Here is a 13,215-nt window from a genome sequence, read left to right on the forward strand (position 1 = left end):
TATTCTTATAAAAAAATTCTAGGAGCCTCCAAGGCTAAAATATCTTGTGAAGTTAACCTGCGACGTTTGAACTGAAACTCATTTATGAAACCTCAACTTAATAATCAAATTTGCATCTTCATATCATACAATGGAGGCTTGGAGCCCTCTATTAGTCTTTCTGACCTACCAGGCCATGAGCGCGAAGCCTTCTCTTAAGCTAAATGAAAAATGATACTAGGATCAAAGGGTAAGAATTGGAACCACATCTTATCCATGTCTCACTCAAAATTTTCAAATTCAATGTTCCTGCAAATGGATAATATTGCATGGCACCACAAGATTCACTAAACCTGATTATTAATCACTTGAATTCTAATCAGATTATCACGGGGAAATGACTGAAACCAAGCTGCATTATTCAACTAATACTAATGTTAAGTTGCTAATAAATAAATAAATAAACATTGAAACCCCACTAAGGAAAACTATATATCAGCGAAAAAATGGTATGTTTCAGTCTTTACAACAATAAGCTTTAAGGCAGCTACAAATGCAGCAGCTGATATACAACTAAAGAAGACACAGTTTAACCAATGCCAACTCTTCTGTAAGCTAGACAACTTGTTTTTCCTTGCAACAAGGTACATGTGGTTTGGGAGTACGAATGTGAGTGGAAATGTGCTGATTGCGCCAGTGAGGCTCATGAAGTCTCCCAGGAAAGGCAGCAAAGTCGACAGGAAAGTGGTCAAGACAAGGTAACCTCCTCTAACAACCACTCTGAATGCAATGTTACGAGGAGCCAAAGCACTTCCTTTGATTCCATATGTCGTATCCAGAAACTCATATGTCGGACTTGCAAATATCTGTAAGTAGCAGCATAAGCGACACTAAGATCAGAAAACAAGATTAGAAGACATGGAAGCTTGGAGGGATTTACATCTCCAAGGACAAGTAATCAACTGTAACGAGAAAATGATTAGAAGGAAATCTCAAATCAAAGTGAAGGGCGATGATTACATGCAAAGTGATGATCGATTGTATGAAAGCAGACATGTGAGCAACGCCCTTCAACCAAACTGGACCATGAACATTGTTCAGTAAATAGGACGAAGTGCTAGATCCATAAGCCCAATAACCTATATAAGTAACAGCATGCAAGGGCACAACTCCCACTGTGAACTGAAAGAACAGAGCTTTCAACATGTTCTCAATTACAGGTGGTCTGACTGTAGCCTGTAACAAGACGGATTCAAAGATATTGTATTAACTGCAACAGGGTGAACAAAACTAAAAAGATGCAGAACAAGTGGAAGAGTAACCAACAGCTTTTCTCTCTGGCAAAATAAGTGACTTGCCTTTCTTGGAGCAAATTCTGAAATGTTTTACTTTATTTCAAATGACTGTATCAGTCAATCAGCAAATGAGGTCTTAGAAATGGAAGTTGAGAATGGAAAGGTAAATCATGTTGAATGATTGGTCTATTGGGTCAGCTAGTTTAATCTAAGATAATGTAATTAAAAGACAGAGATCGGATAAACACCCCAATCCTGATTACATGTGGGTAGAAGTCCATGCACTTTGATAATGAGCAAACTGGGAGAATACGAGTTCAGTGTATCAACTAGATATTACCCCTGCAACCACTGGTAGAAATTTCAGGGATGTAACTGAGATAGGCAATAGAAACATAAATCAAGTAAGATGATTGGAAGGAGGTTAATTTATACTTGCTTTAAAGTCATAACAAAGGATGGCCTGATCACATAAGTTCACGGTTTATTTTCTGACCTGTATCTCTGGTATCATTCCCGTGTTAAATGCAAAAACGACGTTCCCAACCGCACCAATAGTTGCAAAGATCTTGCTTACTTCTGATCCTGGAATGCTGTAGTCCCTAGCAGGAGCCTTCATACCTGGAACATGGAAAAAAATTTACCGGCTTTAGTAAAAGAAAAAAGAAGTCCCTCGGAGACTACTCACGGAAAACTAAATACAACAACAAAAAACCCAGTGTAATCTCACATGTGGGGTCTGGGAAGGGTAGTATGTACGCAAACCTTACCACTACCTTGTGGAGGTAGAGAGGCTGTTTCCGAACACTGAAAATAAAATAACAAACAGTAGCAACAACAATATAATATGAAGAAATGACACAACATGTAATATAAAGAACCAGAAATAAGAAAAAAATACAAAAGTAGTAGGCCTACCCCTACCCTTCCTTAGACCCGCCATGGTCAAACTCTCACACCTCCTGACCAGGGCATCTATGGCTCTCCTCTACACATGCCCGAACCATCTCAGCCTCGATTCCCGCAGTTGTCCTCCACCAAGGCCACACCGACCTTGTACCTAATAACTTCGTTCCTAATCTTGTCTTTCCTGGTATGCCCACACATCCTCCTCATTTTAGCTACCTTCATCTTTTAGACATAGGACTTCTTGACGGGCCAACACTCCGCCCCCATACAACATAGTCAGTCTAACCACCACTCTGTAAACTTGCCTTTAAGTCTTGGTAGCATATTCTTATCACACGGAATCCCAGAAGCGAGCCTCAATTTCATCGACCCGGCTCCAATGAGTTGAGTAACATCCTAGTCAATCTCCCCGTTGCCTTGCATTATAGACCCAAAATATTTGAAACTATCCCTTTTGAGGATGACTTGTGAATCAATCTTCACTTCCCTGCTGCTTCAGATATCCCATCACTGAACTTCCAGTCCAAATATTCAGTGAAAACTAAATATAACATAATAAAGCTGTTTAAATTAAAGTTGCTAGAAATCAATCTAATGGCAAGTTAATGAAAGGGAACCTACATCCTTACCATTCCAGTGAAGGCCAAAAGAACCATCCATCCAGACATTGTTACGACGCTTCCATTATTCATGGATATGCATGTCATGAAAAACCAGACATTCATCATCATGCACTAGTTCAGGCCCAAACAGAAGTCTAAATACTAAATTCAAGTAAACTGAAAAACAAAAGTTAAATACACTCAACTTGCCAGGATGAAAATTCTAGATGCTTTGGGAAGAAAGAGAAGATGAAAAGAGAAATACAAGGACAAGCAACAACAACAACATACCCAGTATTATCCTACACCGTGGGGTTTGGGGAGGGTAGTGTGTACGCAAACATTACCCCTACCTTGTGAGGATAGAGAGGTTGTTTCCAATAGACCCTCGGCTCAAGAAAGCATAAGCACCATATTAATGAAAATATAGACAAGAAAGGACAGCACCAAAAAGCCATATAAAAGCAGAATAAAAACAACAAGATAGTAAGGTGATCAACAATGAAAGAAATTAACGGTTAGTCATAAAAACCTACTACCAACAGAAAGCGTGACTGCGTGCCAATACAACTGTTAAGAACACTCTAGACTACCTACCCTACTACCCTAATCTTCGACCTCCATATCTTCCTATCAAGAGTCATGTCCTCGGTCAGCTGAAGCGGCACAATGTCTTGCCTAATCACCTCCCCCCACCTTTTCTTTGGCCTACCTCTACCTCTCCGTAGGCCCTCCAATGCCAACCTCTCACACCTCCTCACCGGGGCGTTTGTGCTTTTCCTCCTCACATGACCAAAGCACCTAAGTCGCGTTTCCCGCATCTTGTCCTCAATAGGGCTACACCCACCTTGTCGCGAATAACCTCATTCTTAATCTTATCTAACCTGGTATGCCCGCACATCCATCTCAACATCCTCATCTCTGCTACCTTCATCTTCTAGACATGAGCGATCTTGACTGGCTAACACTCAGCCCCATACAACATTGTCGGTCTGACCACCTCTATCCAGAAATACAAGGACAAGAAGTTCATATTCTTCCTCCGTTTGGCTCGGGAAGAAAGTTAGAAATCACAAATGTAATATCTTGTTTGGAGTTCCGTCTGAAACTAGAAGTGTGTCTAATTTTCCACATTTTCAACCCTCATTCAAAATTGAATTTCCTCCAAATTCTAGAAAATTTTCTAATAGGAAATTCTAGACCGAAATACAGATTTTTGCTTCTTTTTTTTTTGGCTTATCAACCTACCCTGCATAATTGCTTCCAGTAATTCTAAACACTAAAATTTTCCAATTCTGCATGGTTCTCGAGATGCTCATCAAGGATACTGATAAAATGGACACTGGACCTAACTCAACCCCAAAAGCTAACTTATGAGGTGAGGATTGCCCAAACTATATAAGGAGACCAAAGACCTCAAATCCCTCCGATGTGGGACAACTCAACACCCACCCCCCCACCCCACCCCACCCGGCCTGCAAACAGGAGCGTGGACAACATAAATGGGGACCCAACATCGGTAATAATAATTGGAATGGGTATAGCTCTAATACCATGATAAATGGACCTTGGACCTAACTCAACACCAAAAGCTAGCTTATGAGATGAGGATTGCCCAAGCCATATAAGGAGACCAAGGACCTCAAATCCCTCCGATTTCAGTCTATATGAAAAATAGTAAATACTACAACAACAGAACAAAAAACCCAGTTTAATCCCATACATGAGGTCTGGGGAGGGTAGTGTGTACGCAGCCTTACCCCTATCCTATAAAGGCAGAGAGGTTGTTTCCGAAAAACCCTCGGCTAAAGAAACGGTAAGAATAAAGCAACAAGCAATAACAACAGTAATATAATAATTAATGGAAGCGAGTAACGTGACAAAGTAATAAAGAACCAGGAATAATAGAATACAAGAATAATACAAGTACTACTGGTAAACCTAGGAGAAACCCATAACTACCGGTCAACCTACCGCCTTATTCCTCGACCTCCACACCTTATCATGAGTCATGTCCTCGATAAGGTGAAGCAATGACATGTCTTGCCTAATCACTTCTCCCCAATACTTCTTTGGCCTACCCCTGCCCTTCCTCAAGTCTGTCATGGTCAACCTCTCACACCTTTTGACCGGGGCATCTATGTCTCCCCTTTTCACCTGCACGAACCATCACAACCTCGATTCCCACAACTTGTCCTCCACAGAGGCTACTCCCACCTTGTCCCTAATAATTTCATTTCTAATCTTGTCTTTCCTGGTATGTCCGCAAATCCATCTCAACATCCTCATTTCAGCTACTTCTATCTTCTGGAGAAAGGACTTCTTGACGGGCCAACACTTAGCTCCATACGACATAGTCGTTCTAACCACCACCTTGTAAAACTTGTCTTTAAGTCTAGGTGGCACATTCTTATCGCATAAAACCCCCGAAGATAGCCTCCATCTCATCCACCCTGCATCCTGGTCAATCTCCCGTTGTCTTGGATTATAGACCCAAGCTACTTGAAACTATCTCTTTTGGGAATGACTTGAGTATCAATCTTCACTTCCACGTCTGCTTCATGCCTCCCATCACTGAACCTGCACTCCAAGTATTCAGTTTTCGACCTACTCAACTTGAAATATTTAGACTCCGGCATCTGTCTCCAAACTTCCAACCTAAAGTTAACACCACCTCGCATATCGTCGATCAGTACTATGTCATCAGCAACTAACATATACCATGGAATCTCCCCCCTATATGTGTCGGGTCAGCACATCCAACGCTAGGGCAAACAAAAATGAGCTAAGGGCCGATCCCTGGGAAATGTTCCGAGTCTCCTCCCGCAGTCCTCACCCGAGTATTAGCTCCCTCATACATGTCCTTAATCACCCAAATATACGCTACCGGGACATCACTAACTTCCAAACATCTCCATAGCACCTCCCTCGGGACTTTGTCATAGGCCTTCTGAAGGTCAATGAACACCATATGCAAGTCTTATTTCCTCTCCCTATACTGCTCCACCAATCGTATCACAAGGTGAATGGCTTCTGTAGTTGACAGACCCAGCGTAAATCTGAACCGGTTCTCAAAAATAGATACACAAGTCCTCACCCTCCTCTCCAACACCCTCTCTCAAACTTTTATAGTGTGACTCAGCAGCTTGATACCCCTATAATTGTTGTATTTCTGGATATCACTTTTGTTTTTGTACAACACAATCATCAACCTCCACTGCCAATCTTCGAGCATCTTCTTCATCCTGAAATGACGTTAAACAAGCTAGTAAGCCACTCCATGCCTGCCATACCCGCTTCCTTCCAAAATTTCACCGAAATCTCGTTAGGCCCTGTCACCTTACCCCTGTTCATCTTCTGTATTGCCATATCAACCTCCGCACACTTAATACGCCTACAAACCCCAAAATCTCTCCGACATTCTGAGTTCTCCAACACACCCAGCACGGTGTTCATGTCCCCTTCCTCGTTCAAGAGTCTATGGAAGTACTCCTTCCATCTACTCCTCATACACGCCTCTTCCACCAATACCTTACAGTCTTCGTCTTTGATGCACCTCACTTGATCCAGGTCTTAAGCCTTCCTCTCCCTAATCTTGGCTAACTTGTACAACTTCCTCTCACCTCATTTACCCCCAAGATCTTCATACAATATTTCAAATGTTGCAGTCTTAGCCGCTGTGACCGCTAACTTTGCCTCTCTCATTGCCTTCTTATAACACTCCCTACACGTCCTGTTCTCCTCCTCGTTCGTGCTCCCCACTAGCTTCAAATATGTCGCTTTCTTAGCTTCCACTTTTCCTTGGACCTCCCCATTCCACCACTAGTCCCCTTTGTGGCCACCCGAGTAACCCTTCGTGACCTCTAACACCTCCCTAGCAGCTTCCCTAATGCAGTTCGCTGTCGTGGTCCACATACTACTCGCATCCCCACTACTCCTCTAGGCCTCCATAGCCAACAGCTTCTCCCGCAACTTCTGAGCCTTTCCCTTAGTCAAGGCTCCCCACTTGATCTTAGGTTGGCCATACACTGCTCTCTTCTTCCTTGCTCTCTTGACCTCCAAGTCCATTACCAAGAGCCTATGTTGCGTCGACAGACAATCACTCGGGATAACCTTGCAATCAGTGCAAAGGTCCCGACCACCTCTCCTGAGGAGAAGATAATCAATCTGAGTCTTGGCAACCTTACTCTGGAAAGCGATCAAGTGGTCCTCCCTCTTCTGAAAACCCGTATTAGCTATCACAAAGTCAAAAGCTTTAGCAAATCCAATAACGAGGTACCGCCCTCATTCATTAACCCCGAAATTGAACCCACCATGCACCTCTTCATAACCCGTAGCAGCCTCCACCAACGTGACCATTAAAATCACCCCCTATGAAAATATTCTCGGTCTGCGGAATACCATGCACAACCTCATCCAAATCTTCCCAGAAGCACCTTTTGACCTCCTCGCCCAGACAAATAGGATCACCCTCTTCATGAGCAAGTATTTTCCAATGAATGCTTCCCCTTATATAATGATAGCGTGGCAATGAATATGATGTCTTTACTACCATATGACAGCTTTCTGAAGATTAAGACAACTTGGAATGCTATTGACTAAGGATAAATGTGACAAGAAATAAGGGACTAATTCTTATGGTGTATAATTGTTATTTCCCAGATTAAGTGCTTATAGTTAACTCTTCTTATATTTTGAGAAAGCATATTTCATTTGAAGAGTATTTTGCATCTTTCTTGAGCCGAGGGTCTATCAAAAAGAGACCATCTACCCTTCCAGGGTAGGAGTAAGGTATGTGTACACACTACCCTTCCCAGACCTCACTTATGGGGACATCACTGGGTCTGTTGTTGTTGTTATATTTTGTTTGAAGAGACTTTCGGATTTTCAAATCACTTTACAGGAAATAACTCGAGCAGAAACAAGGCCACCAGAAAGGCAGGAACAAGGTACACTGGTAAAACCTAGATGTCTTTCCGTGTAAATTTCACATACTGGTGACATTAGATATCGGGATACAACATTGCACTGAACTTTCAAACAAACCATGGATATTTGCTCAAGTTATTTTGCCTATATGGGCAGTAATATTATGCACAAGTCATGAGGGTGATGTTGTGCTCTTTTTGATACATTATTAAATCGATACCAACTTTGGCACAAGCATGCAATGCCCTATGCCAGCCAGTTAAAACATTAAAGAGAGGAAGCAGCATACCATCTTCAAGAGACAACACAAATGCTATACAGAGATACAGTAGCAAGCATAATGATGAAACCCCCAGCCAAACCCTTAGTGCTGATAAATGGGGCGTTGCGATGGCAAAAAGCACGCATGTGAATCCAGCGATCGCTATGAAATGTGGCAGCTTCAGCTGATGGTCATCGCTAAAGAGAAGATAGAAGGCCTGGCATGGCAATCAAGTCAAAAGAGTATGTACTAAAAAAGGTTAGTTTAGGTATTGTATTCACAAGAGATACACAAAGTAATCATACCGTCAAAATCTACCAAGATATTTGCAGCAGAAGAACTAAACAATGAATCAAGCCAACATCACAAAACTGAAAATGTAAAAAAGACTCAGTTATTAATCATCTTTATCTGGCAACTCCTTACCCCCCCCCCCCTCTTCTTGTCCTTTCTTTTACTCGGAATAATCCTTCTCTTTCATTTTGCCTGGGTAGAGGGGAATGGTAATGGTTCTGCCAAAGTGTCTCATCGAATAAATGAGAAAAGAAGGTTTGGAGGACAGGAAAAGAATATATCTGACCTTCAATGCTGAACCAGCCATGATAATATATCCAATATTTATCAAGAAGAGGCTCGCATATTGCAATGCCCAGACAACCAAGTATGCTGTCCTTCCTGCAGCAACAAAATAAGCTCAATTTTATTCAAACAAATAATTGATCAAGTAATAAAAAGAATGATGTCGGATGCCTGCACATCAGTTGATGTGATTATTATTTGTACCATATAAATATCCTGCAAGGTCTCTATATCTGATATGCCTCTTTCCCCCAACTTCATGGAGTTTGGCAGTAAGAATACTTGCGTACAGTGATACCATTGTCGATAAAATTAGACCAACTATACCACCTATCCAACCTAGAGGAACCATGATTGTGCCAGAATATCCCAGCGCGTATGCACTGTTGATACCCATGCTGATAAGAATTCCCACCTGAAACCATGAATCTGGAAAAAAAAAATGGAAACGCAAAATTACAATGAGTCAACAGCATTGATGCCAATGATAGAGTTACAGAAAAAAAAACAGAGATACAGAAAAAACAAAGAAAAACAGGTTCTTTTATAATATCATAACACATCACAAAGTACTATTTTCTTAATTTTTCAAAAGATAAAATGGAAATAAAGGTGGAGTTTTTCCATGAAATTCTTTTTGAGATCTTGCAATATATTTTTCAAAAAACTTTTTTGTTTTAAGTTTTTGTTTAAAAAAAAAACTGTCTTTTTGAAGAAATGGTTTGAGGTGTCTTTCAAATAAAGGTTCTGCTTCTACTCATAAAACAGTCACAGGTCTTTTAGATAAAACAACAAATATCCAACCACATTTCCTTTTTGCACAAACTTTTTCTTTGAAAACATTATCAATAAGCTTTTTCCAAAAGTTGTCCAAACGGCTCATTCTTTCTCTTCACTTGCCAAAATTCAATAAAATTGGAATCCAAACAGATGCATTATAGTTATGTAACAAATTAAATTCATATAGATAGAGTATACGCATGGATTAATTTAGCCATTTGAAAGAAGGGAAATGGCTGAGGACATGGCCCTTGACAGGGAATTATGGAGGTCGGGCATTAAGGTTGTAGGTTAGGGTAGAGTTACGAATATTTCTACAGCACAATAGAGTGAGACTAGCCAATTAGGAGTTAGACTAAGAATGTCATTGGTCGTCTATTGATGCAGGGTTTTACCTGCTAGTTTTACTATACCAGTCATCTATTTCGTATTTCGTATTCTGTATTTCATATCTCTTATTATGCTGTTATTTTATTATGCATTTTTATGGTACTAATATATCGGCTCCTGTTGCTTTTTTTTGAGCCGAGGGTCTCCTGGAAACAGCCTCTCTACCCTTCGGGGTAGGGGTAAGGTCTGCGTACATATTACCATCCCCAGACCCCACTTGTGGGATTATACTGGGTCGTTGTTGTTGTTGTTCTTGTTGAAAGAAGGGAAAAGTTAAAAAATGCATAAACACAATAAATTTCTCATTTTAATTCAGTTTTCTTAATTCTTGCAAGTTACTAGACAAAAGCACCTGAGTCAAATGTAAGTCTGTTCTATTGGATCTTTTATAAAGTGAGCTTTATGTGGATTCTACAAATTATCATGTATACTGAATATTAATGACAACTTTACAAACATAGGGTGAGGTGCTGTTCACACACAAATTACTGAGGCAAGAAGTTGAAATGTGCCAGCTGAAATTAACAGATCAATGGCCTCAATTTGTAATTGTCATCCTTTTTTCATCGAATTATATTCAGAAAGATCATTTAACAAAAAAAAAAAAAAAAAAAACTGTCAATACAAGGCCCTCCATGTTAACACCATGATGCACCAAAACTACAACGAGTTAACAGCAATGATATCAATGATACAATTGCAGCAAAAGACAGGTTACTTTATCTACTAAAGTACAACAGATCAAGGAAATGACTTCTTCTTAACTTTTCAATGAACAGAATGGAAAAGTTAATCATTTCTGATCACTTGTCACAATTGAATGAAAGAGGAATTTAATCAAATACTGTAGGTATGGAACAAATTAAATTCTCATAGATAGAGTACCCACATTAAAAGGAAAGGGAAAAGTTCATTTAAAAGGATCAAATAAAACAATGTATCCAACACCAAAAGGATGAAGAGTTTATTGAGGTGAGAAGTCAAGGAATTTAAAGATTCAAATGGGCCAGCCGAAAAACAATGGGTCAATGGAATTTTCTGTCATCAATTCAAATAGTAACAATTATTCGACAATATAAGAAAGCAGAATAAGGACTTCAAGTAAATGAAATTGAAAATTGGAAAAGCGTAAGAGACCGTTGCTGACTTGGTGGGCGGTATGAACAGGGTATTGATCGTCCACATTTTCTTTCCGAGAAGGGTCATCGTTTCCCATTTCAACTATCTCATTCTCCCGTCCGGCCAAGAGCAAGATGCTCTCCTCCTCCGCCCCATCCCTAATTATGCCGTCGTCGAACGCCAGCTCCAATTGCTTCTCAGCTGAAGCTAATTCAATCGGAGCCAGCTCTGCCTAATTTCCAGAGGACCAGCCAACACAATAAACAAGAAAATAATTTCGCACTCTTGAAATGTCTTTGCCTTGTAAAGTCAACCTCTAATTGGGTTGGCCAAGTTTCTCAAAATCGTGACGCCTTCCGTCTCCTCTTCATTAGTTGTAAAAATAGCAGGGTATAGCTAGTTTTTGGACTGGTCATTCAGAAATAGCCAACGTTTATAAAGTCAATGAAAAATAGCTACTTTTTTGCTGCAACAGAGACCGGTCCAGCATAATATACTGGAGTTCGGTGCACCTGTGTATGAACTCCACCGGTATACTTTACTGACTCCAGTATAATATACTGGAGACTAGAGCACCGGTGCTCCAAACTCCAGTATATTATGCTGGAGTTCTAGTGTACTTATCCTGGAACTCCAGTATAATATGCTGGAGTTCAAGAATACTTATGCTGGAGTTCTAGCATACTTATCCTGGAACTCCAGTATAATATGTTGGAGTCCAAGCATACTTATGCTGGAACTCCAGTATAATATACTGGCGTGTTTTCCGGGTTTTGAACAATGTTTTCGCTCAGATTTATCTTTACATGAAAAGTGACTAAATTTCGATTACTTTTGAAACTGAGCTATTTTTGAACGACTAGTTCCAAATCTGGCTATTCTTGAATTTCTCCCCCTTTAGTTCCCACATAGGTCCCGTCTTTGGTCCGCTTTCACTATTCTTTTTTAACACAAACACGGATGATTATATTACTTAAACAAAAGTTACATAGACATAGTAGATATTTTTAGGGCATTACTGTTGCCCATAATTGCTAAATAGTTACAAACAATAGTAGAAATATCCTTAAAGCTATTACAAACATCATACTTGTTCTTGATCACTTCATGTTCAACAAAAAAGGGTGGACAAGCAAGGTAAAAACAGTAGAGGATGAGCTCTTGATAGCTTCTTTGGCCAGCCTATGTGCCACTTTGTTTCCTTCCCTGAAATTATGCTTCAGTTGGGGAAGCTTCAGTTGGTGCATTAACCATCTGCATTCAGAAACAATGTTAGAGAAGTAATAGTTATCCTCATATATAAGCTTGATGACTTCCGTACAATCTGTTTCAAGTTCCATATTTTGGAAGTTCATTTCTTTCGCAATTTTTAAACCTTCTAGTAATGCCATCAACTCTGCATGTGTAGGTGAAATTGCTTGACTTGCCTTGTGGAATCCCACAATCCAGTCTCCATTGCTATTTCGGAATGTACCACCAAACCCAGCTGCATTAATGTTACTAGAAAAGGCACCATCACAATTTAATTTGATCATACCTTTGGGTGGTTTATCCCATTTGATTTTTTGGTTTTTCAAGCGTGAAGGTATTTTTCTCCGTAAAGAATTTGAATTCCCATGCTAGATGAATAATCTTTCTGGCTTCTAGGTTACGATCTATATTGTTGATATTATTATGATTCCTGCTTTTTCATATTTCCCAGATGGAGAAGGGAAATAAAGTATCCCAATTAACCTGGTGATTACTACATTGCATGAAGATATTCCTCAGCTTCACTAGCCAATCAGTGTCACTATTTATATTACGAAATGGAAGGCCCATATTCTCCCAAAAGCAATTTGAGACTGGACATTTAATAAAAATATGTTGGATATCCTCTACCCCAAGTTTGCAAATAGTACATGTTGCATCAGTATTGATTCATATTTTAGCTAGATAGGCACGGCAAGGGATATAATTATGCACGCATTGCCAAAGGAAGAACTTTATTTTATTGGGGAAATGGAAGTTCCAAATCCGTTGGAGGTGGTAGAAGGATTGACATTTGATAGGAGGTTGTAGCAGGATTTAATGGTAAATAGACCATTTGAGTTGAGGCTCCAGCTAATTCTATCAATGTTTGATCCTTACTAGGGATAGGGGTAAGAGTCAAATTATTAAGGATATCAGTGGGCAATGCAAAGGAAATATCCTTAATATTCTATTCACTTTTTTTATGAGGTTTCCTATCGAAAGATTAAGGTCATTCTTACTTAGAGGGCCTTCTATAGAGCTTCTAAGGGATTTAGAGTTATAAATCCAATTGGTATACCAGATACTAATCTTAGAGTTAGTAGTCGGATGCCAAAGTTACACAATTTCCATCCCTTAA

The 13,215-nt window shown here is 39.9% G+C and overlaps 1 protein-coding gene across 2 annotated transcripts; it reads right to left on the bottom strand.

Moving 5' to 3' along the window:
* Positions 1-446: 446 nt before the first annotated feature.
* Positions 447-11,187, bottom strand: LOC107789336 (proline transporter 1-like). Of its 2 annotated transcripts, none has more exons than XM_016611122.2 (7): positions 10,873-11,187; positions 8,760-8,984; positions 8,557-8,651; positions 8,004-8,193; positions 1,771-1,895; positions 1,000-1,215; positions 447-845 (listed from the first exon to the last, which is right to left on the bottom strand). In XM_016611122.2, the coding sequence occupies exons 2-7, from the start codon at positions 8,950-8,952 to the stop codon at positions 468-470; spliced, it is 1,197 nt and encodes a 398-aa protein (XP_016466608.1). In that variant the 5' UTR covers positions 8,953-8,984; positions 10,873-11,187; the 3' UTR covers positions 447-467. The 2 variants fall into 2 exon arrangements, with proteins under 2 accessions (XP_016466608.1, XP_016466607.2); XM_016611121.2 differs by having other exon boundaries at positions 10,863-11,187.
* Positions 11,188-13,215: the final 2,028 nt, after the last annotated feature.

This window comes from Nicotiana tabacum, chromosome 6, assembly GCF_000715075.1.
Source record: "Nicotiana tabacum cultivar K326 chromosome 6, ASM71507v2, whole genome shotgun sequence".
Lineage (NCBI taxonomy): Eukaryota > Viridiplantae > Streptophyta > Magnoliopsida > Solanales > Solanaceae > Nicotiana > Nicotiana tabacum.